This window comes from Elephas maximus, chromosome 20 (genome assembly GCF_024166365.1).
Source record: "Elephas maximus indicus isolate mEleMax1 chromosome 20, mEleMax1 primary haplotype, whole genome shotgun sequence".
In the NCBI taxonomy this organism is placed as follows: Eukaryota; Metazoa; Chordata; class Mammalia; order Proboscidea; family Elephantidae; genus Elephas; species Elephas maximus.
The window spans coordinates 56,391,180-56,417,840 of record NC_064838.1 but is presented as its reverse complement, the minus strand read 5'-3'; the positions used below and the strand labels follow the sequence as shown (position 1 = coordinate 56,417,840).

Genomic DNA, 26,661 nt, shown 5'->3' with positions numbered 1-26,661 from the left:
GCTGTCACTTGAGTCCTCCGAAGAGGAAAAGTGGTCTTCCTAAGTGTTCAGAACGTTGTCCATGCTCAGAGAAAAAGTCATATTTGAAGGAAAGGAGGCGGACAGAGTTCCAGACTGGGAATGTGAGGGACAATGGAAAGCCCCAAAGGTGCATAACAGAGCTGGAAAAGCTGAGTGGGGCTTGTTTCCTGAGCAGAAAGGGACCATGGTGGTTCAGCGGTGACGTAACTTCCCTTGTGCCTGGCAGCCTGCCCAGATATGTGGTTTTATCTGGTGGGACCATGACTCAGCTGAGCTCTGCCTAGGCTGGTCCTGATAAGGGGTGTGGGTGCCCAGGAAACCCAGCCCACCCCAGCATCCCGGGAAGGTGTGCCTGTGTCTCTCCCAGGGAAGGAGGAGGCACTGCTGCCTTCTAGAGCTCTAAGGAGAGGCAAACGTCGAGCCTCCTGTTGTCCGCTGCATTTCTCTAGTTCACCCATTCTTCCTAGTGAAGCAGACGTGGCTGCTGTTGTTGGTCCCCGCATTTAGCCAGCCCTCATTTGTCGAACACCTGCTGTGTCAGGCACTGTACTGGGCATTGAGGATGCAGAAGAGAGGAGAAAGGCAAGTATCGGCCCTTGTGAAGACTACATTAAGACAAACAGTAAGGGCGGCATGGAAGGAGGTCAAGTGATGCTGAGAGTGTGGGAGGGGCTGTCTTAGCTGGAGCACTCAGGGGTCTCCTTGGGGACCTTTGTCCTGAATGAAGAAGGGCAGTTACACCATGAACCAGGGTCAAAAAATCCAAGCAGGTAAACAATGGCCAACACCAAGGCCTGGAGCCTGAAAGAGTACGGAATTTTTGAGGCCCAGAAGTGAGGCCCAGTGTATGCAGCAGTGGGACGCAACAAGGGTGGGACAGGAGATAAGGCGGAGAGGGCTTTGTCAGCCTGTGTGCGGAATCTGGAACCCAATCTGAGTGCAACGGAAGGACCCACGTTTGTGGCTGGAGAGAGACATAACCTGATGTTTTTTAAAAGGTTCCCCAGGCTGCTGGGTGGGGAGGCGGGGGCAGATACCACACACAACAGTGGGATGGCCAGGGTGGTAGCAGTGGAGTGACGAGAAGTAGCCTGACCAGAGCTGAACTTAAAGCTCTAATAGCCTAGATGACAGACAGAGCTGACTTCCAAATGAGAGGCCTGAATAACTGGGGAAAGAGCAGACAGGGGAGGGCAGGCAGCCTCAGGGCTGAAAGGCTAAGTGGAGGACTAAGTAGAGCAAGGAGAGAGCGGAGATGGGGCAGTGGCTGGAAGGGGGCTTAGACCGAGGGAGGGCTTTTTTTTTGAATGAGTAACAAAGCTTGCTGAAAGCCGATGGGAAGGAGCCAACAGAGGGGGCAAAACTGAAGGCAGAGAAGAAGAGATGGTTGCAGGAACGTGCAAGAAGGGCTGAGACCCAGAAGAGAAGAGGGAGTAGGTGAGCAGCGCAAACACCTCCATTTTCACTGGAGGGGATGAGAGTACAGGCACAAGAGGCAGATGGGCTGAGGGCTCCGTGGTGACAGAAGCAGTGGTTCCGACTTTCATACAGAAATACGAAGTCAAAGCAGTAGCTGAGATGGGAAGTGGGGAGGGAACCAGCTGCAATAGGATTGTGGGCAGTGAAAGCTGTCCATCTGAGAGCTGGGGTGAGAAACGCAAAGACAAAACTGGCTGCCATGGAGGTGTCACTTCTTTCAGAGTCGTCCAGCTGCCTGGGTGCAGCTGGGTCAGCCACTGGGTGCAGCAGGCAAGAAGAGGTAGTTGGGGCAAGCAGAACGGGAGGCTGTACCACCCCAGAAGGTCTGAAGCCATTACCAGAACACCAGTATATTTTGAGATGTTTTACATATGCACACAACACAGAGCAAATTAAAGGGATGAAGAAAAATTATTTTTTGATTCAGTAGCCAGTAGCAGAAGGACCATCACTTAAGCAAGAATTTATTTTTAGAACTACATTTCAACTATAGATTAAAATTTAATATAATTTAATTCACATATAAAGACAACTCTGGAGACTATGTGGATACGATATGATCTGGGACTAGGTAACTGAGGTCACGCTCAGGCCTGCGCAGAAACCAGCTTGCTCATGCCCGAGAAGTAGGACTTCTCTCTTTCACTCATCACTTCGAAATGCAGCGGCCTCCGGCAGAAGTTGCACTCGGCTGAGGAATGTGGTTTCAGCTCCAGCCCCACTCGCTTCCACGTGGCCAGCAGATTCTCTGCGAGGAGAAACGTTTTAAAAACTAAAGGGAGTTTTATATACCCAAAAGAATTGAAAATGTAAGTCCACGTAAAAATTTGTACATGAATGTTCACAGTATTATTTGTTATAGCCCAAAGTGGAAACCACTCAAATAGCCCTCAACTGATGAATAAATAAAAGGTGGCAGGTCCACACTATGGAAGATTGTTTGGCAATAAGAAGGAATGAAATGTTGATTCCCACTACAGTATAGGTGGGAGAAGCTAGACACAACAGATCACACGGTGTGTGATTCCACTTACAAGAAGTATCCAGAACAGGCAAATTCAGAGAGACTGAAAGTAGACTGGTGGTTGCCAGGGCTTGGGGGAATGGGGAGTGACCGCTAATGAGTCTGGGGTTTCTTCTGGGGTGAATGAAAACCTTCTGGAATTAGACCGTGGTGATGGTTGCCCAGTTCCGTGAATAAACTAAAATTCACTGAACTGTGTACTTTATAAGGGTACATTTTATGGTATGTAAATTTTTTTTAAATTTTACTTTGGTAAAGTGTTACACAAATATAAATAAAAAGAGAAACAAAGCTTGACTCCGGCTGTATTTACAAGCCTTCAGAGAAGAGGCTGCCCCGACACTGGCACACTGCAGTTTAAACCCTGAGCCTCCTACCGGAGCGGCCCCAGAGCCCGTAAGGAGGCTGCAGCCACCGCCGGAGGGCTCAGGGAGGCAACGCACCCACAGGGCAGAAGCAACCTGGGCCTAAAAGCCCCTGCTCCGTCTTTGCCTTTAGGGTAGGCAGAGTCAGGAGAGGGAAGGGGAGGGTTTGCAAAGCAGAATAAAATGTTGAGCAATTACTGTTATCCACAGAAGCAGGTGTGAGGTCAGTAGTGCAGGGAGCACACAAGGTTGGCGCAGCAGAGAGAAGTGCTGAGGGCTTGGGGTGATGCAAGCCTTCAGAACCTCTTCTCTCCTGCAACAACTGTTACTGTGCGTCCTGAAGTCGTATGCTCAGGGGCCACTGGAAACACTGGGTGAATTAGCAGGCTCCCTTACATCTTCCAAAATGACTCCCTCACCATCTTAAAGTGAATCAAACAACTGAATGTCTTTTAGAGTTTTGACCCTCTGAGGCACTATATATTTTCCCATTCTTTTTGTTGCTATTTTTTATTATTTTAAAAATATATATAACACAACATTTGCCTATTCAACAATTTTCAAGTGTATAATTTAGGGATATCAATTACATTAATCATGAGGTACAAACCATCACCCATAATTGCTGCCAAATTTCCCATCACCGCAAACGGAAAGTCTCTGCGTTCTAAACAGTGAGAGTCCCTCCCCATTCTTTATTGCCTGGAAAAAGCAGCAGCAAACCTGAAAGGCTCTGAAGGCCTTCAGTTATAAATACTGCAAAGACAGCTTTCTGTAGCGCCCCATAAAGCCCTTGCAGCCCCATGCACTCACCGAGGAAGTAGCTCATCATCTGTGGCGTGTGGTGAGGGGTGGGGGCAATCCGCAGGAGTTCTTCCCCGCGGGGCACCGTGGGGTAATTGATTGCTTGGACGTAGATGTTACGTCTGCTCATTAGCTCGTCACAGACTTCTGTGTTTTTAGCAGCATCTGCAACCTAAGTTTAACGAAACAGAAGGTGAGGTGGCTTCTCGTGAGCACAGTGCCCACAGGCTCAGCCTGGAGAGCCAGACTACAGCAGAGCTATGCAAGCTTGGGGGAGAGGGAAAAGTGTCCCCCAGATGCCTGTAACATAAAGGGCCCGGCATTATTCAGGAGGGACCAGAGAACTGAAACCATGTTAGAAGTAAATTTCACATTGATTTCCCTCCCATGCCTCACAAAAAAAGCAAGTGGTTCTGTAACCCCAGGTCACACCGTGGTCTCCACACCAGGCAAGTGTAAACCGTGGGGATGAAAAAGTAACCAGTTACACACCACCAACTCAACTATGACACCAACAGGGCTAACACTTGCAGCAGGAAGGGCAAGATGTAATTAGAACTTAACAGAATAGAAAGCCACACTTCAAAACTGGCCAAGCTCAGGCTCGCAGAACTTGCCAGATTCAAGTTCTGTGTTTCACCCTGCTAAGGTCAGTGCTCTGGAGAGGGAGCCTCTACTCCCGCCTGCTCGGTTCAAAGGCTTCATTCTCACTGTGAAGTCAGCCAGAGGTGGAAACAGTAAAGAGCCAATGGTTACAGCTCCCTGCCCCAGCAGTCACCTGCCTTGGTAGTCACCCTGCCCAAACCCAACCACAGGAAGGTGTCAACCAGAACTGCATCCCGTCACAGACAGGCCATTACCCGGACAGGGATGATGTGGCTGGGGCAGTGGACCACCGGGAGGCCGGCATCCATCAGCATCTGCCTCATGAGCTTGACGTTGCGCTGGTGCTGACGGCGAAGCGCCCGCCCCTCACTGCTCTTCAGGATCCGCACAGACTCCAGAGCCCCAGCCAGCAGCATGGGTGGCAGGGAGGTGGTAAAGATGAAACCCGCAGCGTAGGACCGCACAGTGTCAACCAGAGAACTCGTGCTGGCGATGTACCCACCAACGCAGCCGAAGGCCTTGCCTGGGAGGAGACAGCCCTATTTGTAACAGCAACGCTTCTCAGTGTACACAGTAAGGTGCTGCAGAGCCTCAGAGAATTGACTTCTTCCTTATCCGCCTAACTTCCCCTGAGACCAAGTGAAGTAAAGGGATGGCCGCCCCTTTCTAAAAAAGAAAAAACTGAGGAACTTTCTGGAAGGGTCTTGCCCAAAGCAACACGGCCCACCTGATGACTGACCTGGACTAAAATTCAGGTCTGCAGAACAGGCCTAGCACCCCTGTGACTGGTCCTAGGGGGCCCGGGGATCAAGCCGTTGCCCCTCTTCTCACTATTTGATTCATGTGCCTTTCCCACCCAGGCTGCCACTCTGCCACCCTGTAAGGGTCTGTTTCCCACGTTCTGTGCTCTCTGCAACAGGACGAGTTGCACTGCCTGCACCATCCCCTCACTGTGCACGTTACTCTTGAGGCTGCAGTGTAGCCCAGCTGAGACATTAACCACTTTGCTGTGACCAGTGTTATTTCTGATTTAAGTCAACACAAACCCCCTTGCCACTGAGTCGATTCTGACTCACAGCGACCCTACAGGACAGAGTAGAACTGCCCCATACCGTTTCCAAGGCTGTAATCTTTATGGGAGCAGACCACCACATCTTTCTCCTGGGGAGCAGCTGGTGGGTTCCAACTGCCGGCCTTTTGGTTAGCAGCCAAGTGCTTTAAAACCTGGCAATTAGTATTTGCCAGATAAATATGAAAACTAAGAACCTGTTAAGGCTGACTTAGAGCCAGCTTTATTTTTCAATTCTCACTAAGTCTCTTTGTATAATCTGTATCTCAAGTTTCAGGATTAAGGACTCTAGAAGAGTCCTCACAGATCTTAATGTTATATAATTAACATTCCTCTTTGAACTCCATGCAGGGCTGGGCTGGTACAAGCTCACACAGTGGAAAATTTCTCTCTAGGCTTTTCCGTCTCACAATGACTGTACTTTCAAAGAGCCCAGGTCAAGAGAGGCTCTTTAGAAGAAAAGAGCTGCCAGGATCAGGACCATGTGGACAAGTGCTTTCCCCTGGCAGGGCTGTGCCCTGAGAACACGCCAGCTCTCCTGGTCTGCACAGGGTTCTCACACTCCCTGACAATGCTGAGGAAACTCCTTCTGGCCTGCCCTTCCTTTACGAAGCGACAGCTGCAAAGTGGCATCCGAATTGATGGCAATGACGGTCTGCAACTGTCTTACTAACTTCTGAAGGTTTTAAAAATATTCTCAAGTTTCTGCAATTTACATCTTCATCTCTATATACTTTAGGGTCTACCTAGGCAAAGGAAATGTCTACAGTAATTGTCTGCAAATAGCTCATATATCTTCTCCACAAAAACTCTGACCAGAATCTACTGATGTTTCCACGAACCACAGTGCAGAGAAGTTGCTGGCTAGCCTAAGGTCACAGAGCTAGTGAGTTCTGCAGCCAGGATTTAAACCAGGCAGCATGGCTCCAGAGTTTGCCACCTCTCTACTCAGAGGAACAAAGGAAATCAAAAGCAGCCAGAGTGAACCAGAATGAATGTTTCCACGTGACAGGCAGAGAGCTCAGCACTTCACAATGCTTGAACCTGCAGGCCCACACGACCACTGGGGGAGAAAAGTACTAGAATTCACTTTTTTTTTTTTAAAGATAGGAGAACAATCTGAGGCAGAGAGAGTAAACGCTGTGGCCTATGGCACGCAGCCAGATCCACGACTGTTTGGAATGAGCTCAGATGGCAATAAAAGGTATTTGGTTGTGTTAGGCCGTGAGATTTACTCTGATTCCGAAAGCCCTGACACATGAGTCCAGGGATTCTGCTAAGCTGTGCTGCCATTAAAATAAAGTGGCTCAGGCTTTATCAGCGACCGCACTGTCTCCTCACCCGATCCCAGTTAGACTAGTTAGTCCTGGGCCTTGTCAGGATGAGCAGAATATACACACCAAGTGTTCCAGAAATGATGTCCATCTTTGGCATGACTCCGTCCCGATCGCCAATCCCTCCTCCTCGAGCCCCGTACAGCCCTACTGCGTGGACCTCATCCACGAAGGTGATTGCTCCAAACTCGTGGGCAACGTCACAGAGCTCTTCCAGTGGGCACACCGCCCCTAAGGAAAGACCACAGAATGCTCTGGAAAACTTTTCATTTCACAAATTTCTGTTTTGATTAGAGTCAGGCAGAACAAAATAACTTACGTTCTAAGGTATCATTTTTTAATACTGGGAAGAAAAAGAACTTCCTACAATGTCTAGGTTACCCAGGAGCCTCAGAGCCTAGTGAAAGCCACCAGAGAAAAATCTATGTATGGAACCAAGATCCCAGCACAGAGTGGAAAGAAAATGCAAAACCAAACCAAATTCATGCTTTTAAATAGTTCAGTCCAGTTTTTCATTTAAGGTTTCAGATTAGCCTCTATTTAAAAACACTAAGAGACTCACCATCCATTGAGTGGACGGTTTCAAATGCAACAATCTTGGGGACGGAGGGGTCAGATCTTTGCAGCAGTTCTCTGAGATGGCTGACATCATTGTGGCGGAAGATAAACTTTGGTACTCGGCTATTTCGAATCCCTTGGATCATGGAGGCATGGTTCCCAGAATCAGAGTAAATTTCACAGTCTAACACAACAAAAATACTATTTATTGTCATTTGCACCAAACCAAACATAAATTATTTCCTAGACAGTCAGACCACAGACTTTGCCCAAAAATGCTGCTTTTTTTTCCCAGTGAGAGAAAGACACTGCATGCTGGTTTCTTCCTGGCAAACTAAATAAACAGTGCTTCTCCTCTGAGAAGGACCATAGGCACAGAATAATCCTGTGATGGGCAATTAAAAAAAAAAAAAAAAATTTTTTTTTTTTTTTGCAGGTGTGCCTCAGCTCTCAAAGTGACATCTTTGCTTTTTAACACTTTAAAGACAGCAGATTTGCCCAATGCAATACGTCTTGATTTCTTGACTGCTGCTTCCATGGGCATTGATTTTGGATCCAGGTAAAATGAAATCCCTAACTATGTCAGTCTTTTCTCCATTTATCAGTGATGCTGCATTTTAGTCCAGTTGTGAGGGTTTTGGTTTTTTTATGTTGATTAAGTTCTTTTAAATCTAGTTGCTTCATTCTAAACTCAATCAAGAAATAATTAAAAATGACTATGAAATTTCTCCAAAGAATTCTTTTAGAATACAAAGCATATTCCAGGCAATAAATTTAAGGACAAGACCTTTCAAGTCTGAATCTTCACTGGTGTTATGTTCCACAGGAACTTATAATGTACAGTTCACACTTCACGTTTGATCCAAGAACAAACAGTCACTGATACAACCCTTACCTTCAATTGAGTGTTTCTGATAAGCCTTTCTGTTGCTAAACTTCCTGTTATTACTAAGAAACCCAAAAAACTCTCAGGCACCTGTGATGGACTTCCTTACCTGGCATCATTTTAGCCAAGGTAAAGAGTGTTGAGTCATTGGCTACAAAGCATGAGGAAAACAAGAGTGCTGCATCCTTCCCATGGAGGTCAGCCAGCTCCTGCTCCAGGTCCACGTGGAATTTACTGGTTCCAGAAATATTTCTAGTGCCACCTGCCCCAGCACCATGTTGTTTCAAAGTGTCCCTGCAAAAAAAAAAAAAAAAAAAACAAACCCAAAACATTAGATGGAATCAAAAACTCTCGACAGAATTCTAGCCAACAGAATTCAAGAACATATCAAAAAAATAATACATCATGACCAAGTGGTATCCATACCAGGTATGCCAGGATGGTTTGACATTAGAAAATCAATCAATATAAGCCACCACATAAATAAAACAGAAGAAAGGAACTACATCAACACCTCAAACAACATGGAAAAGGCATCTGATAAAGTCCAACACCCATTCCTGATAAAAATTCTCAGCAAATGAGGAATAGAAGGGAAATTCCTCAATATAATAAAAGGCATCTACACTTAACCAAGAGCCAACACTATCCTCGATGGAAAGAGACTGAAAACATTTCCTTGAACACGGGAACTAGACAAGGGTGCCCTTTATCACCACTCCTATTCAACACTGTACTGAAAGTCCTAGCTAGAGCAATCAGGCAAGAAAAGGAAATACAGTACATTCAAATAGGCAATAAAGAGGTAAAACTATCCCTATTTGCAGATGATCTGATCCTATACTTAGAAAATCCCAAAGACGCCACAAGAAAACTGGAACTAATAGAAGGATTCAGCAGAGTAGCAGGATATACGATCAACATTAAAAAATCAGATTCTTCCACACCAACAAAGAGAACCTTGAAAAGGAAATCAAGAAAACAGTATTATTTATAATACTCCCACCCCCGCCAAAAAACTAAAAAACTTAGAAATGAATCTAACCATGGACATAAAAGACATACAACGAAAACTGCAAAAAGCCAACAAAGACCTACATAAATGGAAAAACATACCATACTCATGGACAGGAAGACAACATTGTGAAAATATCAATAATACCAAAAGTGGTATGTAGCTATAATGCAATCCCGATCCAAATTCCAAAGGCATTCTTTAACAAGATGGAAAAACTAACTTTATACGGAAAGGAAAGAGGCCATGGATAAACCCAAAAAACCAAACCCGTTGCTGTTGAGTCGATTCTGACTCAACAGCCCCATAGAGTTTCCAAGGAGCGCCTGGTGGATTCAAACTGACCTTCTGGTTAGCAGCCGTAGCACTTAACCACTACACCACCAGGGTTTCCATGGATAAGTAAAGCAATATCGAAGAAAAGAACAAAGCAGGAAGCCTCATACTTCCTGATCTCAGAATCTACTACACAGGTCCAGTAGTCAAAACAGCCTGGTACTAGTACGATGACAGATACACAGACCAATGAAACAGAATTGAGAACCCAGAAGTAAATTCATCCACCTACAGACAGCTGATCTTCAACAAAGGGCCAAAGTCCATTATATGGGAAAGAAACAGTCTCTTTAACAAATGGTGTTGGCAAAACTGGGTATGTAACTGTAGAAAAACAATACAAGACCCATACCTTACACCACACACAAAAACTAACTCGAAACGATCAAAGACCTAAATACGAAACCTACAACTATAAAGATCATAAAAGAAAAAAAAGGGACAACCTTAAAACCAAAAAACCAAACCCACTGCCATTCGATTCGATTTCGACACATAGCAACCTCGTAGGACAGAGAACTGCCCCGTAGGGTTTCCAAGGAGCAGCTGGTGGATTCGAACTGCCAACCTTTCAGTTAGCAGCTAAGCTCTTAATCGCTGTGCCACAAGGGCTCCTGGGACAACCCTAGGGGCCCTAATATATGGAATAAATAGTATGCCACCCATAACTAAAAATGCACAAACAGCAGAAGATAAACTAGATGAATGGGACCCCTGAAAAATTAAACACTTATACTCATCAAAAGACTTCTCCAAATGAGTAAAAAAGAGAACCTGCAGACTGGGAAAAAAATTTTGGCTAAGACATATCTGACAAGGGATTAATCTCTAAAATTTATAGAAAACTTCAACACCTCAACAACAAAAAGACAATCCAATTGAAAAATGGGCAAAGGGCATGAACAGACACTTCGCCAAAAAAGACATTCAGGCAGCTAACAAAAATATGAAGAAACGCTTGCGATTATTAGCCATTAGAGGGATGCAAATTAAAACTACAATGAGATACCATCTCACCCGACATCAATGGCACTAATCAAAAAAACAGAAAACAACAAATGCTGGTGAAGTTGTGGAGAGATCAGGATTCCTATACACTGCTGGTAGAAATGTAAAATGGTACAACCACTATGGAAAATGGTATGATGCATCCTTAAGAAGGTGGAAATGAAAATCCTGTATGATCCAGAAATCCCACTCCTAGCAACATATCCTACAAAAAAGAGCCATCACACAGATAGACATATGCACACCCAAGTTCACTGCAGTATTACAACAGCAAAAAGATGGAAACAACCTAAGTGCCCAACAGTGGATGAATTGGATAAATAAACTGTGGTACATACACACAATGGAATACTATGCAATGATAAAGAATAACAAATCTGTGAAGCATCTCACAACATGGATAAATTTGGAGGGCATTATGGTGAGTGAAATGTCAATCACAAAAGGACAAATACTGCAGGAGACCGCTAATATAAAAAATAAAAGGTTTACACACAGAAGAAAACATTCTTTGATGACTACCAGGGAAGGCAGGGGGAGAGAGAGTAAATTACTGAATAGAAGACACACGGTAATACTGGTGAAGGGAAAGGCAATACAGTACATGGAGTAAGGCAGCACAACATGACAAAGGCAAAAGAAGACAATGAGAGGAACACAAGAACAAAGGGTAACTACGGCAATTACTGTAACATAAACAATCCCGCGACAACAGTACCAACAGTAACTTATGAAGGGATACACAGGTATATGGGTATGCTAAAAAGGTGTGGGAGGAGACAAGGGAACACACCTACCTGCAGATATAGCTTAGGTTGTGGATATCTCCACATACGTTATTCGTAGATGTTACACTTATACTAATACAGACAAAAGAACACACTAGGAGTACAGTCACGGAAACTTCTTAAGCACAACCAAACACCTCCCGGAATGAAGATACTAGGTTTGAAGACTAAGGACCACAGACTCAGAGGACATCTACGTCAACTGGCATAACATAGTGCATAAAAACAACGTTGTACATCCTGCTCTGGTAAGTAGCATTCGGGGTCTTAAAAGCTTGCAAGCAGCCATCTAAGGTACCACTAATGGTCTCTCCCTGTCTGGAGCAAAGAAGAGTGAAGGAAACCAAAGACTCAAGGGTACGCAATCAGTCCAAAGGATTAATGGACCACATGCATCACAGGCTACACAACCCTGAGACCAGAGCTAGATGGTACTGGCTACCACTATCGACTGCTCTGGTCAGCATCACCACAGAGGGTCCTGGACAGAGCAAGAGAAAAATGTAGAAAAATCAAATTCATAAAAAGACCAGCTCACTGGACTGACAGAGACTGGAAGAACCCCTAAGGCTATGTCCCTATGACACCCCTCTGACTCGGAACTGCAGCCGTTCCTGCAAATGGCTTTTCAGCCAAGCAATAGAAAAAAAAAAAAAAAGCAATAGACAGGCCTACAAAATAAACAGTAACACCTGAAAAGAAGTACTCTGCAGAACAACTATGAGAAACCAAAAGGGTAACATTTGCCCAAAAACACAGATGAGAAAGAAGTCAGGAAGGTCTAGGAAAACCAGGTGAAAGGAAACAGGGAACCCAGGGTGGAAATGGAGAAGAGGGTTGACATAGTGTGGGTATTGCAACAAATGTCATGGAACACTTTGTGTACAATTTGTTGAATGGGAAACTAATTTGCTCTGTAAACTTTCACCTAAAACACAATATTAAAGCAAAACAAAGCAAAACACAAGAACATTAGATAGAAAATAAATCTTTTGGTTCTAAACATTATGTGGACTGTTTCTCTTTCCAGGACCCAGGAAACAAACTTATGTTGATCTATCAGTTCTCTAATGTGAAACCCAGGGCCAGAAGTTTCAACCAACTTCATCTTCAAACTAGACGGGAGAACAAATTTACCTCTGGGGATGATCAAGAAAAACTGTTCATTTAACAGTGATTAAGACCTAAGTATTAGCTGAGTTAATTTACTAAGACTTCTTTCCTCTAAGAAACATCACTCCCCCCAATACTAGGGCATCTTAAAAAAAAAAAAAAAAGCGATCTCTAGGGTGGTTACCTTATGCCCTCTGCAAACCAGTCATGTAATGTTTGGATACGTCTACCATTAAAGCTCATGCAGGGCTCTCTTTAGCAAGCTTTCTTAGAAAGGAACTCTCCCAAGTGTCCTCCCTAGCCACAGTGATTCTCCTGAAGGACACAAATGATGGGAGTTACCATCCTTTCTGGAGTCCCTGGGTGGTTCAAACGGTTAACACACTCGGCTAACTGAAAGTTGGAGGCCAAAGTGCACCCTGAGGTGCCTTGGAAGAAAGGCCTAGCGATCTCTTCCCAAAAAAATCAGCCACTGAGAACCCTTTAGAACACAGTTCTACTCTGACGCGCACAGGGTCCCCATGAGTCGGAATCTACTCTGTGGCCACTGGTGGTACCATACTTTATAACTCGTCTTTCTGAGGTAGTTTTTCCTTCAGCGCTTCTAGATCTGTCTTTCTCCATCCAGGGCCGCAACCAAGGATGTCTCTGTGCAAGAGTGTCTGGCATTTAAATTAAAGGCATGCTCACATGTGGAGTGGTGGGAAATTAACCAATACACACAGTTGATGAGCCCACAGACGTAAACACACTAAGGGGCTCCACCAACTACTCACACATTAGAGTTTTTAAAAAAGTAATCTATATAATATTTTTAATGCCTAGGAATAGAATTTTACTAGAACCCATTAGAAACAAAGTTAACATAACCTAAAATGGTAAACGGTAGACCCTGCAATGGAGGTCTCACCTGCATTTCATGTGAAAGCTGCCTGTAAGGGCAACTTCGTTTATTATTATTTTAAATAATATATATATATATATATTTTTTTGGTGACAGTTTACACAGCAAATTAGGTTCCTATTTACACAGCGAATTAGGTTCCCATTTGACAATTTCTACACAAATTGTTCAGTGACATTACATTTTTCACAATGTGTCAATGTTTTCTTTAATTGTGTTCTGGTTCTTCCACCTGCGGTGCTTTCCCTCCTCCTTTATCTTCTCATCTTTCTTTGGAGTAATTGTTGACCTTTTGATCCCATATCGATTTTTTTCTTTAAATTTTCTTTCTTTAGTTGTTGTTGTGAATATACACATGAAAACAGACACCAATTCAAGTTTCTACATGTACAACCCAGTGACACTAATCACATTCTTCGAGCTGTGCATCCTCACCCCCATTTTCTGAGGTGTTCCCCCTCAGTAACATCAACTTACTGCCCCCCAGTTTCCTATCTAATCTTTCGAGTCACTGCTGTCAATTTGATTCCATACAGTTCTTCAAAGAGCATAATGCTCAAGGTAGACCTTTTTTACTAGTTAAGTTAAAGTACTGTTTGGTCTTAAGATGATTTCAAGGGTTTTTTTTTTTTTTTATTATTGACTTTAGATGAAGGCTTACAGAACAAACTAGTTTCTCATTAAACAGTTGGTATACATATTGTTTTATGACATTGGTTAACCACCCCACAACATGTCAACACTCTCCCTTCTCAACCTTAGTTCCCTATTACCAGCTTTCCTATCCCCTCCTGCCTTCTAGTCCTTGCCCCAGGGCTGGTATGCCCTTTTAGTCTTTTTTTTTTTTTAATAATTTTTATTGTGCTTTAAGTGAAAGTTTACAAAGCAAGTCAGTCTGTCACATATAAGCTTATATACACCTTACTCCATACTTCCACTTACTCTCCCCCTAATGAGTCAGCCCGCTCCCTCCTTCCAGTCTCTCCTTTCGTGACGATTTTGCCAGTTTCTAACCCTCTCTACCCTCCAGACAGGAAATGCCAACACAGTCTCAAGTGTCCACCTGATACAAGTAGCTCACTCTTCGTCAGCATCTCTCTCCAACCCATTGTCCAGTCCCTTCCATGTCTGATGAGTTGTCTTCAGGTATGGTTCCTGTCCTGGGCCAAAAGAAGGTTTGGGGACCATGACTGCCGGGATTCCTCTAGTCTCAGTCAGACCATTAAGTTTGGTCTTTTTATGAGAATTTGGGGTCTGCATCCCACTGTTCCCCTGCTCCCTCAGGGGTTCTCTGTTGTGCTCCCTGTCAGGGCAGTCATCGGTTGTGGCCGGGCACCATCTAGTTCTTCTGGTCTCAGGATGATGTAAGTCTCTGGTTCATGGGGCCCTTTCTGTCTCTTGGCTCATAGTTATCGTGTGACCTTGGTGTTCTTCATTTTCCTTTGATCCAGGTGGGTTGAGACCAATTGATGCATCTTAGATGGCCGCTTGTTAGCATTTAAGACCCCAGACGCCACATTTCAAAGTGGGATGCAGAATGTTTTCATAATAGAATCATTTTGCCAATTGACTTAGAAGTCCCCTGAAGCCATAGTCCCCAAACCCCCGCCCTTGCTCCGCTGAGCTTTGAAGTGTTCAGTTTATCCTGGAAACTTCTTTGCTTTTGGTCCAGTCGAGCTGACCTTCCATGTATTGAGTATTGTCCTTTCAAGGGATATTTTTAAGGTTTACAGGTTATCTCAGGGCAAGAGCTTCAGGGGTTCATCTGCCCTTGATGGCTCCAGAAGCTATTTTATTTTTAACAGATTAACTCTTCAACCGCTAATACTACCGAAGTAGCTGTTGGCTTATACACTTTAGCTGCCAAATATTATTTCCCCCATAAATGATGCAATCCCTACAAGCCAAACAATGCCAGTGGTTTCTGAAAGCCAAGGACTACTTACATGACTGCTCCACACACCCGTGGGTGGCGACTCATTCCTAGGTAGTCATTGCTACACCAAACTGACACCTGCTTTTTGGTGATGAGGGAGTCCGAGTAGTCATCTGCCATGGGAAAGATGTGTGCCCTCCGGTTCACAGTTTTGAAAACTCGATAGGTGTGGTCATTTTTTTTCTCATCAATTTTCTTCTCGAAGAAATGATCATACTGAAAAGTGGAAACAGCTAAAAAACAAACAAAAGACAGTACAGCCTGATGGTTAAAGAGCACATCTGGGCTTCTGTGACAATCAACTTGGGTTCAAATCTCAGCTCGGCAACTCAGCAGCAGGGAGCATCTAGGCAAGCTACTGAAATATTCATCTAAGTAAGCTACCTGATGTCCACACATCTTGTGAGGAGCGAACGAGACTGTTTGCATATTAAGTGTTTAGCACAGCACCTGGTAGGTATGAAGAGAGAGCAGTCTGCTAGTAAGATTTGTAGCCATTGTGACCAAGTGCACCTACTAGAATCAAGCAAGGAACATGGTTTTCAGTCCTCAACTCACCATGCAATTTTATGTTTTAATCTGACCCGTGTTTAATTTACAAACTCTCTCTTGCATCGGACAAATGACAGTAAGACTTACATTTTGGCAAATTATCTTGAAGAAGATGGGACACTCTTTCTGGTCTTTGCTTTCGCATGATATCTTGGAAGTTCTTCAGCAATCCACTTGGCTCCCCACCGTCGGTCTTCACACTAATCACACTGGGGTTCACAGAGGTTTGAGCAGCCTCTGTAACAAAAGTAACAAGAGGCAAATGGGACCTACATTCTTTTTTAAAATTGTGGTAAAAACATAACACAACATTTGCCAATAGAACATTTTTACAAGTACAACCCAGTAATGCTGCCTACGTTCACCATGTTCTGCAGTCATCACCAGTACCTGATGCCAAATTTTCCATCGCCATTAACAGATACTCAGTGCCCTCTAAGCAATGACTCCCCCCTTCCCACTGCTGACAACCACTAATAAATTCTGGTCTCTCTACACTTGCCTGTCCTAGATATTTCATACAAGAGGGATCATACAATAGTTGTCCTTTTGTGACTGACTTACATCATTCCTAACACTCTGAGTTTCCAATACCTCCCAAACATGTTGTCAAAAAAATGGCTTCCTGCCTGGTACACACACACACACAAGCCAATCACAACCAAAGTTAATTATAACTGAGTGTATGAAGCTTCTCTTCTTCTACTTTATTGTAATGGCCCAGGTTTGGTGCTGTTGTTTTCAGAGCTACCAGCCAGCTTTAGTAAACATTCAAGTCCAAAGCTCTGGTCAGCATGCCTTCCCTGTCTGCCCCCTCCTCTGACACTAATCTCACTTTTCTTCACAGAAAACACAGTCCTGATCATAAATATAATCTCTGCCGGTGAGGGGCTTTTTTTTTGGGCGGCGGGGAGGGGCTTGGATGCTCCCTGGAACACAGCCACAGCTGGAATTAAGGTTGCCACTTGATGACCATCAGTAAGACACACAGCTTGGGGTCCTCAGATCAGCACTTTATGTAGTGACCCCATCAGTTTTTAGCTTTGGTCCTACCAGATGGTGGGGAAGAAACAAATGGCAGTTGGTAGTAGCTCTCGACCACAGAGTATCTTCAGGACTCAGGAAGATACTGTAGAAGCTGGTCACATCCTACACACTCACCAGAAAGAAAGTCCCACATTTTGCAATACTGACCGTCACAGTCTTTTGACTATCTTGATGACCTTCCTCCTGGCTCTTAGAAGAGGAAGCTGTTTATACAAATACTGCCCTAATAATGTCTAATATACAAATCTGATGGTTCAAACATGCCAAAAGCACTTCTTCACTCTGTTTAATGATCGGGCTCCTCTGCTTACCTTTCCTCAAGGCATGCATTTCCTGCACGTCCTCTTGAAGCTCGAGACTGGCTTTGCGGAAGACACTGCTGCCCCTCTGGCTCATCTGGGCTGCTAGAAAAGGGCATTTGCTTGCAGTGCCCTGGCTCATGGCAGGGGAAAGGTGTCCAGATGGAAGCTGCACTCCATCTGGAGTCTGCTGGGATCCATCAGAAGCCTGCTGGACCTCAGCTTTGGCAGTTTTGTCCTCTGAGGGGCGAAACGGAAAAATTGAAGCCCACTTGTTTCTCTCTCTCATGGCTCCAAAGATAAACTTTATACTTACTCTACCCCACAACCCAGATACAAGTTTATTTTCATTAGGTCCTGCTAACCTAGCTAGTTTCTCATCTGCCTCACTGGAAACAACAGTCTTGTGATGAGTTAATTGGCACCTTCTAGCTCCCTCCAGACCCATAGTACTTCTCACTTATAAATACTAAAAAGTTGTATTTTCTAGTTTTAGACGACCTAGAGTTCCTGAATTGGATTATTTCCAGTAAATTCTATTCTAAGTACATTCAGCGTATTTCATGACAGGACACACTTTTTAAGGTAACTAGAAGTGTTTATACAATGTTTGCTCTGCTAATATTTTCTAAAGAAGTTCTTGACAAAGAAGTTTGTTATCATTTACCATACAAACTACTGGTTTTCTTCCAAACAAAAGAAATTAAATTAAAACTGAGATTGTTAGACTGTTGTCTAGCGGAGTTCAAATATTAGTACACTAAGGAAAAAATAATACAAGTTAGTTTTTTAAGGAAAAAAGGGATAATTACATTCACCCACCTCATCTACTTTCTTATCTAAATGCATCAAAGAAGTACATTAACTTAACGCAATTGGCTGGTAATTAAGCTTCTAGTTACAATGACTACCCTCTCCCCTTCAGCGAATTAGTTCACCTTCCTTATCTCTTCATCAATTCTGGAATACTCCTGTGAATCACTGGCTAGCCCTTCTTACAAATTGGGTATGGTTTTCATTAAAATCTTCTATAAAGGAAAACCAAAAAAATTACTTTGAAGTTCACTACGCACACTAAGACAACTCCCTATCCCATTATAAAATACATATTCGTCAGAGAGTTCAGAAAATGAAACCAAAACACAGTCCCATCACTCAAAACAACCACTGCAAACATTTTAGCATATTAACTTTTTTCTATGTACATGTTTTAAAAACACTTTTTAATTTATACTCTATATACTTGTCTATTCTGCTTTTTTCATTATAACGATCTGCCTAAGCTAGTAAATAGAGTTTATGAACATCACTTGTGATGGCTGCATAGTAGTCCACCAAGTGGACAAGCCACATTTTACTCAACTATTCCTCTACTGTTAGGAGCAAAATGATAAAAGAGGATTTCGGTCTTTCAGTAAAAAGACATAACAACAGAGCTCCTGAACAATGGTAAAGAGGAAAACAACTCCTACAAACACGGTATCACCTTTCTACTTAGAGGAAAAAAAAAAATTCCTTTTTCACAAGTCCACACCCAGAGGACAAACCTGAGAGAAGTCCGTAAGGTATTTTCTAGGATTAAGTGGAATCTAAAAAGCTGCATTCTCTCCTGGTAGAGCCAGATCCAAACTAAACTCAACTGTGGTCTCTTTATTAAAAACAAAACAAAATGAAAAAGTATATATGAAATAGATACACGTGTTTAAAAAAAAAAAAAAGCCAAAGGCCAAGTATTTAATGAAGGTTGGAATAAAATATTACAATTTAATATTTACATGAATAAGGCACTGCTGATACACTAAAACTGCAACACACACTGACATGCAATCCAGAGACCTATTAGGTAGAAAGCTGGCCACTGTCCTATCTTGAAAGTTTGGAAAACTACAAGTGCCTCTCCTATGGGGTTAGGAGAACTAGCCATGAAGTGACGGGTGTAAGGAGCTGAACCTGGCACAGAGTAACCCCTCTGTTAGTGTGAACCTCAGTGCCACCGTGGACTGGAAGTGCTCCCGGTCTAGTAATGAGTGCAGACTACCCCCTCCCATTTTACTGCCAATGATACTTACTTTCATTGGCTGGAGGGGTTTCTTTGACCTGCTGGCAGTGAACTGCTGAAGTAGACAGGGCCCGGGGGGCTGGCTTGGCCCCAGCTTCCATCATCTTGGGGCAGTTTTGGGCATAAAACAACAGAGATTTGCCTGCCTTCTGCAGAAAGGTCTGGGACACTCGGGATAAAAATGGGCAGCGGCGAACAACAGTCTCCATGTCCGGGAGGTGCACTGGTTCCTGTAGAAAGACTGACGAGTGACATCAACACTTCTTAATAATCAGGCAACTACCACTGCGAAGGTCACCGGGGACTAGGTGTCACCCGCGGTTTATAGCAAGGGTACCCTGGGATACTAACAAGTCTTGCTCAAAACTAAGGACGGCACCAATGTGAGACTCAACCAAGGGCTGGTGACCACTCTCTATCCAGGTCACCAACTCCTCCTTCATTCTCCAGCTCTATACAAAAACACCTGCAAGGCAGCTTCACCAAATACTGACAATTAATAACATAGGGTGTGGGATGATGAGAATGAGCCAGGAACAGGTTTGGGAGGTCAGAAGCTCCTGGAGGGAGATGCACAGCAAAGACACTTTGGTGGACACACAGGGGGAGAAGAGAAGCTGGTAAGGACCACGGTCATCCATTCAAACAAGCAAAGCTGTCTCTGCTCCCTGACAGCTTGGACGTGGGGGAGGCTGGACCTTAGGAGCCTTTATCCTCTCCTGTTCCCCACACCTCGAAATCTTAGGGAGGCTTCCAGGCAGGCCCTAAGTCTGTGAGGGAAGGACTTCCATGAGCTCATTCCGCCACAGCCCGGTGAATGGGGCATAACTGAGAAAAGAGGGGACATAAACAAGGGCAGGAATCCGCGGAGAAGCGCCTTGGGGCTAACCGGGGAGGGCTTTTTTTTTTTTTTTCAGGGGTTGTAAAATCCAGGGCGTTGGATCTGGTGGAAGGGGGCGGTCTTCGGGGAATGGGGGTCAGAGGTTACCCGGGAGCTGACGGCTTGGGAATAACGGGAAGGGGATCAGAAGGGATTCTCAAGCGGCCAGTTAAAAGGCGAATGTCAGGAGGGCACCGAATGGGGGAAGCTGGGGCGACCAAAATGGCAAAAAGTCTCGGGATGAAAGTTGACCCCGAAGCGGCGAGTGGCTCGGACAGTGGGGGATGGCGTCCGGGAGCAGGGCCCGGGCTGGCAGGACACGCGCGGGCTTCCCCTCCTGGCCCCGCACCCAGAGCGCGGGTCCTCACCTGCGCGGGGGGCTCTACGGAGACGACGGCGACGGCTGGCACCCGAGCCGAGAAAGCGAGCCAAACCTTTACCCTTGTCCGCGAGAAACCTCAGGCCGCGAGCGCCGTCGCCCTGATATACAGTGAAAGGGACCGCTGCGCATGCGCCATGAACGCGGATTCCCTCTGCGCAGGCGCGCCGCGTCGCGCTCCCGGAGCCTGGAGGCCCGGGCGGGGAGACTTGCCTGCGAGAGCTCGATGGGCGCGGTTGGGGCGGGGGCTTTCCGGGCTCGCCCGCCGCCAGGCAGCGCCCAGGCGGTGGGCGGGCCAGGTCTCCTTCCTGGACCTCAGGCTCTACGCCCTAAACAAAAACCTGTTGCGGCCGAGTGGGTTCCGACTCACAGCGACGCTATACCGCCCCCCAACTAACTGCTCTGTCCCTCAGAATCCGACACCCCCATTGTGGGGCATAAACGGTCAGGGGTCGGAGAGGAAGTGGCACTATGGTCAACTGGGGTTATTGTTGTTGGTTGTTGTCCTTTCCATGGAACTGTGAAAATGGGTGCCTTGGGCAGGGTAGAAGGAGGCAATACAAGGGGTCGGGGTCAGGGTCTTAAGTAGAATCCGTCCTTGTGGGGATGTGACAGAGGACTTCCCAGAGAGGTGGGGCTGGGGCGCCGAAGGATGTCGTGGTCCTGGGGGCCAGGATGCCCAGGGGGCTGGTGAGGGTGGTGGGAGGGAGGGGGGCAGAAGGGTAGGGAGAACCAGCTTTGGCACTTTCTGGTCAGAGATGAAGAGACTCAACCTTGATGCATAGAGAAGACTGAACAGGGCCAGATGGAACCCATCCACTCCACAACTAACTGAGCACCTCTGGGCTAGGGAGAAGGGGGAAGACAAACAGGGCCTGACACATAGTTAGGGTTTAACACATGTTAACTATTATGTTTATTTTCCACTGGGTCTGTCCAAAGTCCCCTGCCCAGAGTTTAGAGTTGGATTGTGCCAGAAGTGAGCCTTCATCTGCAGAGGAGGCACCTGGGTCCAGAGTGGCAATGGGACCAGGTCAGGGACCCAGGGTGAGGGTTCTGGCCTGGGAGTCAAAGGCCCAACTCTGCCTCATTCTGCTGAAGGGCCTGGGCAGGGCCCAGCAGACAGAAAGAGGAAAATCAGCACCTAAACTCAAACCCAAGTGTAGCTAGAAGTAGGAATAGGCAAGGATGGTGCTGAGCGCTTTGCCCATCTCTGGGCCTCACTTTCCTCATCTGTGCAGTAGAATCTAATCCCCATTGTGCTGGTCTCACAGGGCTGTTTGGGTGATCAAAGGCAAAGTGGAAGCAGAAAGAACTGGACTTAGGAACTGGACATGGGTTCCATACCTGTCTCTGAATTACACTTGGTGGTAGCCTTAGTTTCCTCATTTATAAAGCTCTCCCACCCCTGTTATTTAATGGTTGGCCACAGGGTTAGGTGAAGTCATGGGTTTCAGAGTCTTATTTTTAAAGCAACAAGGCTCCAGCCCTTTGGGAGTTTCCTGTTTAATAGAGAGAATGGTTGGGAAACAAGGCATACTCACACGGAAAGTGAAATAGAATTTCTAAACAATTCCAGATGGAGGAGGCGGGTATTACTCCAGCAGGCTCTGAAGGAAGGGAGATCACCAGGAAGGCTTCCAGAGGAGAGGCAGGTGCTGGCTGGAAGGGTGGGTCTACTTGAGACTGGGAGGCTGGTAGGTGAAGTCTCTAGTGGGGAAGGCCCAGGCCTGTCAGAGTGAGTGGGGGGCAGTGTGAGTCAGCCCAAATAGCTGGGCTGTGGGGAGGAAGGCAGCTGGAACATGGGGCTGGAAAGTTGGATTAGAAAGGTTACAAACAAGCTGTGGGGCTTCCCGGCATCAGAGCTTAAGACCCACCACCGGGATGCTATTTAAAACACAGATACTGGTCTTGCCCCTTTGATTCTGTCCCATGAATCTGCATTTTAACCAAGCCGCCCTCCTGGTGATGCAGGGGTGGGGTGTCTTCGGGCCACATTTTGGGAAATACTGCCTGAGTGGTTTCCAGTTTGAGACCTAAAAGGACAAGGGCTAAAGCCATGAGTTCTAATCCTGGTTCTGCCACTTTCTGACCCTGGGATCTGGGCAAATTGCTCTGTACCCTAAGCCTCAGCTTTTATACCTGTGAAGTAGAAGCTACTCCACCTGCCTGAGTGATGATCCCTCTCCTGAGTTCAGCCTTCTTCCTCCTTTCTCCCTAATCACTTCCTTTTCTTTCCCTTCCCTTTTTTCCCCTCCCTTTCTCACTTCCCTCTCTCCTTCCTCCCTTTCTCTCTCCCTCATTCCCTGTCCCCAGCCTCAGAGCAGCCTACAAACCTATCTTATCGCCCTGGCCCTGGGCAGAGGAGCCCAAGCGGTTGAAATTTGGGCAAGGTCAGGCCCCCAGTCTGCGTCATCACCAGCAAGGGCTGCTGCACACAGCATCAGCCCAGCAGTCACGGCAGAAGAAAAATGTCAACGCCAGCCCCAGTATTCACCCATTCACCTTGGGCAAGCTTACTGTTATCGTCTGGGTCTCAGTTTCCCCATCTGTTAGCCAGACAAGAAATCCGGCCAGCCTTCCCATCAAGGAGACCCAGGGTAGGAATGAGAAAGCCTTGAAGAGAGACAAAACCTGCAACCCGTGCAGCTCATGCTCGGCATGACCTTGGTTGGGCTCGCTGTTCTCCTCAGGTGTCAGTGCCTGTGTACATAGCACTGGGTTGGTGCCAGGAGACAAGTGCTTAGCCCTGCAGAGTGGCTAGAGGTTCTAGAAACACCTCAGCTCAGCTGTGCCCTGGAGGGTTGGAGTCATAAGCTTCAGGGTTTGAGGTGGCAGGCCAAGGGGTCGTTAGGTTATATGGAGTGTAGAGGTTGGGCAGGGCTGGAGGGTTCTGAGGCCCCCCACATCTGCCTTGTCCTGGCCCGGCCTTTGGAACCCCCTCAGGCTCTAGCTGGCCTGGGACAGCCTGAGAGGGCAGGGCAGGCCTGGGCCTGGGTTTGTGAAGCTAGCTCCTAGAGCAAGGGCTAGGCTCTGGTTGGTTGCGGGAGAAAGGGGCTGGAGTGGAGGAAAACATCAAGGAGGCAGGTCTAGGGTACAGAGAACAGATGCCCCCCAGAAAGCAGGAAATGCCCAGAGAACAAACACTGTCCTCCCTCCCCAGGAACCCCAGGAGGACCCCTAACACCCACAACATGAGGCCCAGACATGTTCTGTTTGGCCCACAGAGTACTTTTTAAAAATGCAAATTAGTTGTCAACATTTAACAATGTTGACAGAGCAGGACATGCTTTCTCCAGTTCTCCACAGGCCCCCTCTTTAGTAGGTCCAAACTCTGAGGGCAAGTGACCGCCAAGCCATGACACCTGCCTGGCCCTGTAGGCATCTGAGTGTATGTCTCCTGCCCTAACCCATTTTAGAGCCAGGGAGACTGAGACCCAGAAAGGAAGAAAACTTGCTCAAGGTCGCATAGCAAGTGAGGTGTGGGCTGCTGTGGGGCACAGTTATCCTGCTTTCTAATCCCCACATTGGGCTCTTCTGCCCTCAGAGCCCCTGGAGGGGGCAGTCCTTGGGAGGGACTGGGAGTTGGGTAGGGAAAGGGTCAGGCTGGCTGTGAGGGGCTCTCTAGGAGGAACTGGCCCAGAGGTGGGGTCCCAAATGCTTGTCCCGTCCCCTCCAGACCTTGCATGCTATCAGGTCAGAGCAGGGCCTCTTGAGGTAAGAGGGTCAAGGCAGGAGACAGGAGCTGGCTGAGCCCATTCTCTGGCTGGGTGCCGGAGGCACAGTGAGAAGGAGCCTTGCCCCTGGCCTCTCAGGCTGCTGGGGAGACAGACATCAGGACAGGAGCCATTACAGACTGTGACCAGTGTTGGAAAGGGCGCCGGGAAAGAGAATGGCGGAAGGGGACCACCTTGGGGCTGGGACATGGTACAAGAAGCTGTTGTCCGGGACAAACCAGGCAAGGCTGAGGAGCCCAGTGTCGGGGAGGAGACAGAGGGGGCCAGGGAGGCTGGAGCAGAGAAAGCAAGGGGAGAAGGGACAAGGAGGGGTGGGGCAGAAGGCCAAAAACCCAGCCAACTGCTACCATAAATCCCAACATTTTCAATGTGATTAACAACCTTTGCCTGGAGACTTCGTTTCTCTCTGGCTCTGAAGGGATTTGAAGACCTACCCAGCAACCCTTCTGCCTAAATATGGAGGGAGTGATGGAGGCTCAGAGGAGGAGGAGTGCTGGGTAGGCAGGGGCAAGGAGGAGTAAGTCAGGGAGGATGGTAATACAACCGACAGGTAATGACAACAATAGTGGCTCTATTCAGATATTCCTTTGAGCACCTACTATAGGGCCTGATGCTTGGGATGACCTTGGGCCAGCTGTTCTCCTCAGGTATCGGTAGTGCTGGGTTGGTGTCCATTGTCAGGTCCCTCAAATCAGCCCTACAGGTCGATGCAATGATTAGCCCCATAGGTGCGATTAGCCCCATAGGTACGACATAAGTTCAGAACGGTTAAGTAACTTGTACGATGTCACACAGCTAGCAAGTGGGAAACGTGGCTGACCTGCTGGTCTTCTGCCCTGCAGCCTAATGCTCCACCCCAGGGAGGTTGGGGAAACTGAAAGGGCTGGAGCTGCTGGGAGAGCCTCAGGGTCTCGGTGGAAGCATTTCTCTACTTTTGGGTGGGAGGTTCAGTTCAGGCAGGGAGATCGGAGTGCCTACCCCAGCCAAGGGCCAGGCTGACCCTTAGGGGAAGTCAGCCATTTCCGGGAACCTCTGGATAGCCAGCCACAGCCTCAGGAGGCAAGGCTCCTTGCAGACTGATGCACTAAGGACACTGTGCTCATTCTCTCTCTCCTGCACCCATCCAGTGGTTAGGGACCTCTTCCCTGCCTTCTTTCTCCTCTGGGGCCCCTAGAAGGAGGGAAGGGGGCTCTGGGGGCTGTAGATTTTCTGCGCTATACCCCAGAACTCATCTCCAAGGGCCAGGGAGCAGCAGCCACCTCCTCCCTGCCTCCTCTCCCCATTTCCACAGCCACTTCCCCCCAGGTTCAGTGTTAAAAGTATTAACAGTAGTACTATTAAAGTTCATCTCCACTGTAGGTGCCCTCCCAGGCACTTACTATGCGTGTGTGTTTGTTTTGTTTTTGTCTATGTGTTTTAATATTCTAACCACCACCCTGTGGAGTAGCTATCCACAGTCCCATTTTCAGAGAGTGGAGGCAGGATGCTACCTGGGTTCACACCCCAGCTCCATCCTCTGTATGCTCTGTGCCCTTAAGCAGTTGGCACCGTCTCTCTGTGCCTCAGTGTCCTCCTGCGCAGAAATGGAGTAATACTCCTCCCCGTGATGTTGAAGCGAGGATGAGACACTGCCTCCATGCTTGGTGCAGGACGAGCACCTGAAGACAGCCCATACTTGGTGCTAGCTGTTGGCTACAGATGAGCAAACTGAGGTCCGGAAAAGTGACCTGTCCCAAGTTTCGGATCTAGAGTCAGATTTCCTGAAGCCACGCCTTTCTCACCGTGTCCTCACCTCCCTGTCAAGACCCTCAGTCAAGGTGCTCAAGGGACCACATGTGGCTCCCCCGCTCCAGGGGTTCTCTTGGGGTTTAATTACAGCCTCAGGCCCTGGTGGAGGAGGTGGGACCACAGGCACCATTGGGGTCGGACTGGTACTGATTAAAGGCTCTTCTGTGACCAGTAGGCTTGTGACACACTAACGTTCGCCTGCCCTGCAACTGCCACAGCCCTGTTGTGGCCTTTGAGGTTGTTGTAACTGAAGCTGAGAGGGAGGTAACAGCTAAATAACAACTTCCTGGCCTTGGGGAAGTCCACTGAGCCCCACTCCTCACCTTGCAGGCCTAGCAAGCAGGCACATCATTGCACTAATCACTTTGCAGCATAAACCTGGAACCAGCAGAGCAGAGGCCAATGGGGGCAGACATGAGAGGGCGGTGGGGGTTCTGGGCCTCCCTGGGCCGACGGGCAGCCACAACTCAGCTCCCAGGAACTTCGCTCAGTGTGGCCAGGCCTTCTTCCCATTCTCCAAGAAAAGCCTCAAGTCTAGGTTTTTATGTGAGCACGTAGATTTATTATTGTAAAAACAGAGTCACTAGGATGGCTAAGATTAAAAAAAAAAACAAAATGGAAAATAAAGTTGGTGAGGATGTGGAGAACTCAGAACCCTCATTCATTGCTGGTGG

General features: G+C 46.8%; 1 protein-coding gene across 2 annotated transcripts; it reads right to left on the bottom strand.

Moving 5' to 3' along the window:
• Window positions 1–1,895: 1,895 nt before the first annotated feature.
• On the bottom strand, window positions 1,896–20,604 carry ALAS1 (5'-aminolevulinate synthase 1). Of its 2 annotated transcripts, none has more exons than XM_049862774.1 (11): window positions 20,452–20,604; window positions 19,214–19,433; window positions 17,157–17,384; window positions 15,886–16,035; window positions 15,257–15,479; window positions 8,256–8,440; window positions 7,265–7,444; window positions 6,769–6,933; window positions 4,554–4,822; window positions 3,703–3,865; window positions 1,896–2,248 (listed from the first exon to the last, which is right to left on the bottom strand). In XM_049862774.1, exons 2-11 carry the CDS (start codon window positions 19,410–19,412, stop codon window positions 2,088–2,090), a joined length of 1,923 nt encoding a protein of 640 aa, XP_049718731.1. In that variant the 5' UTR covers window positions 19,413–19,433; window positions 20,452–20,604; the 3' UTR covers window positions 1,896–2,087. The 2 variants fall into 2 exon arrangements, with proteins under 2 accessions (XP_049718731.1, XP_049718730.1); XM_049862773.1 differs by having other exon boundaries at window positions 1,897–2,248; window positions 19,214–19,444.
• Between the last annotated feature and the right edge of the window lie 6,057 nt (window positions 20,605–26,661).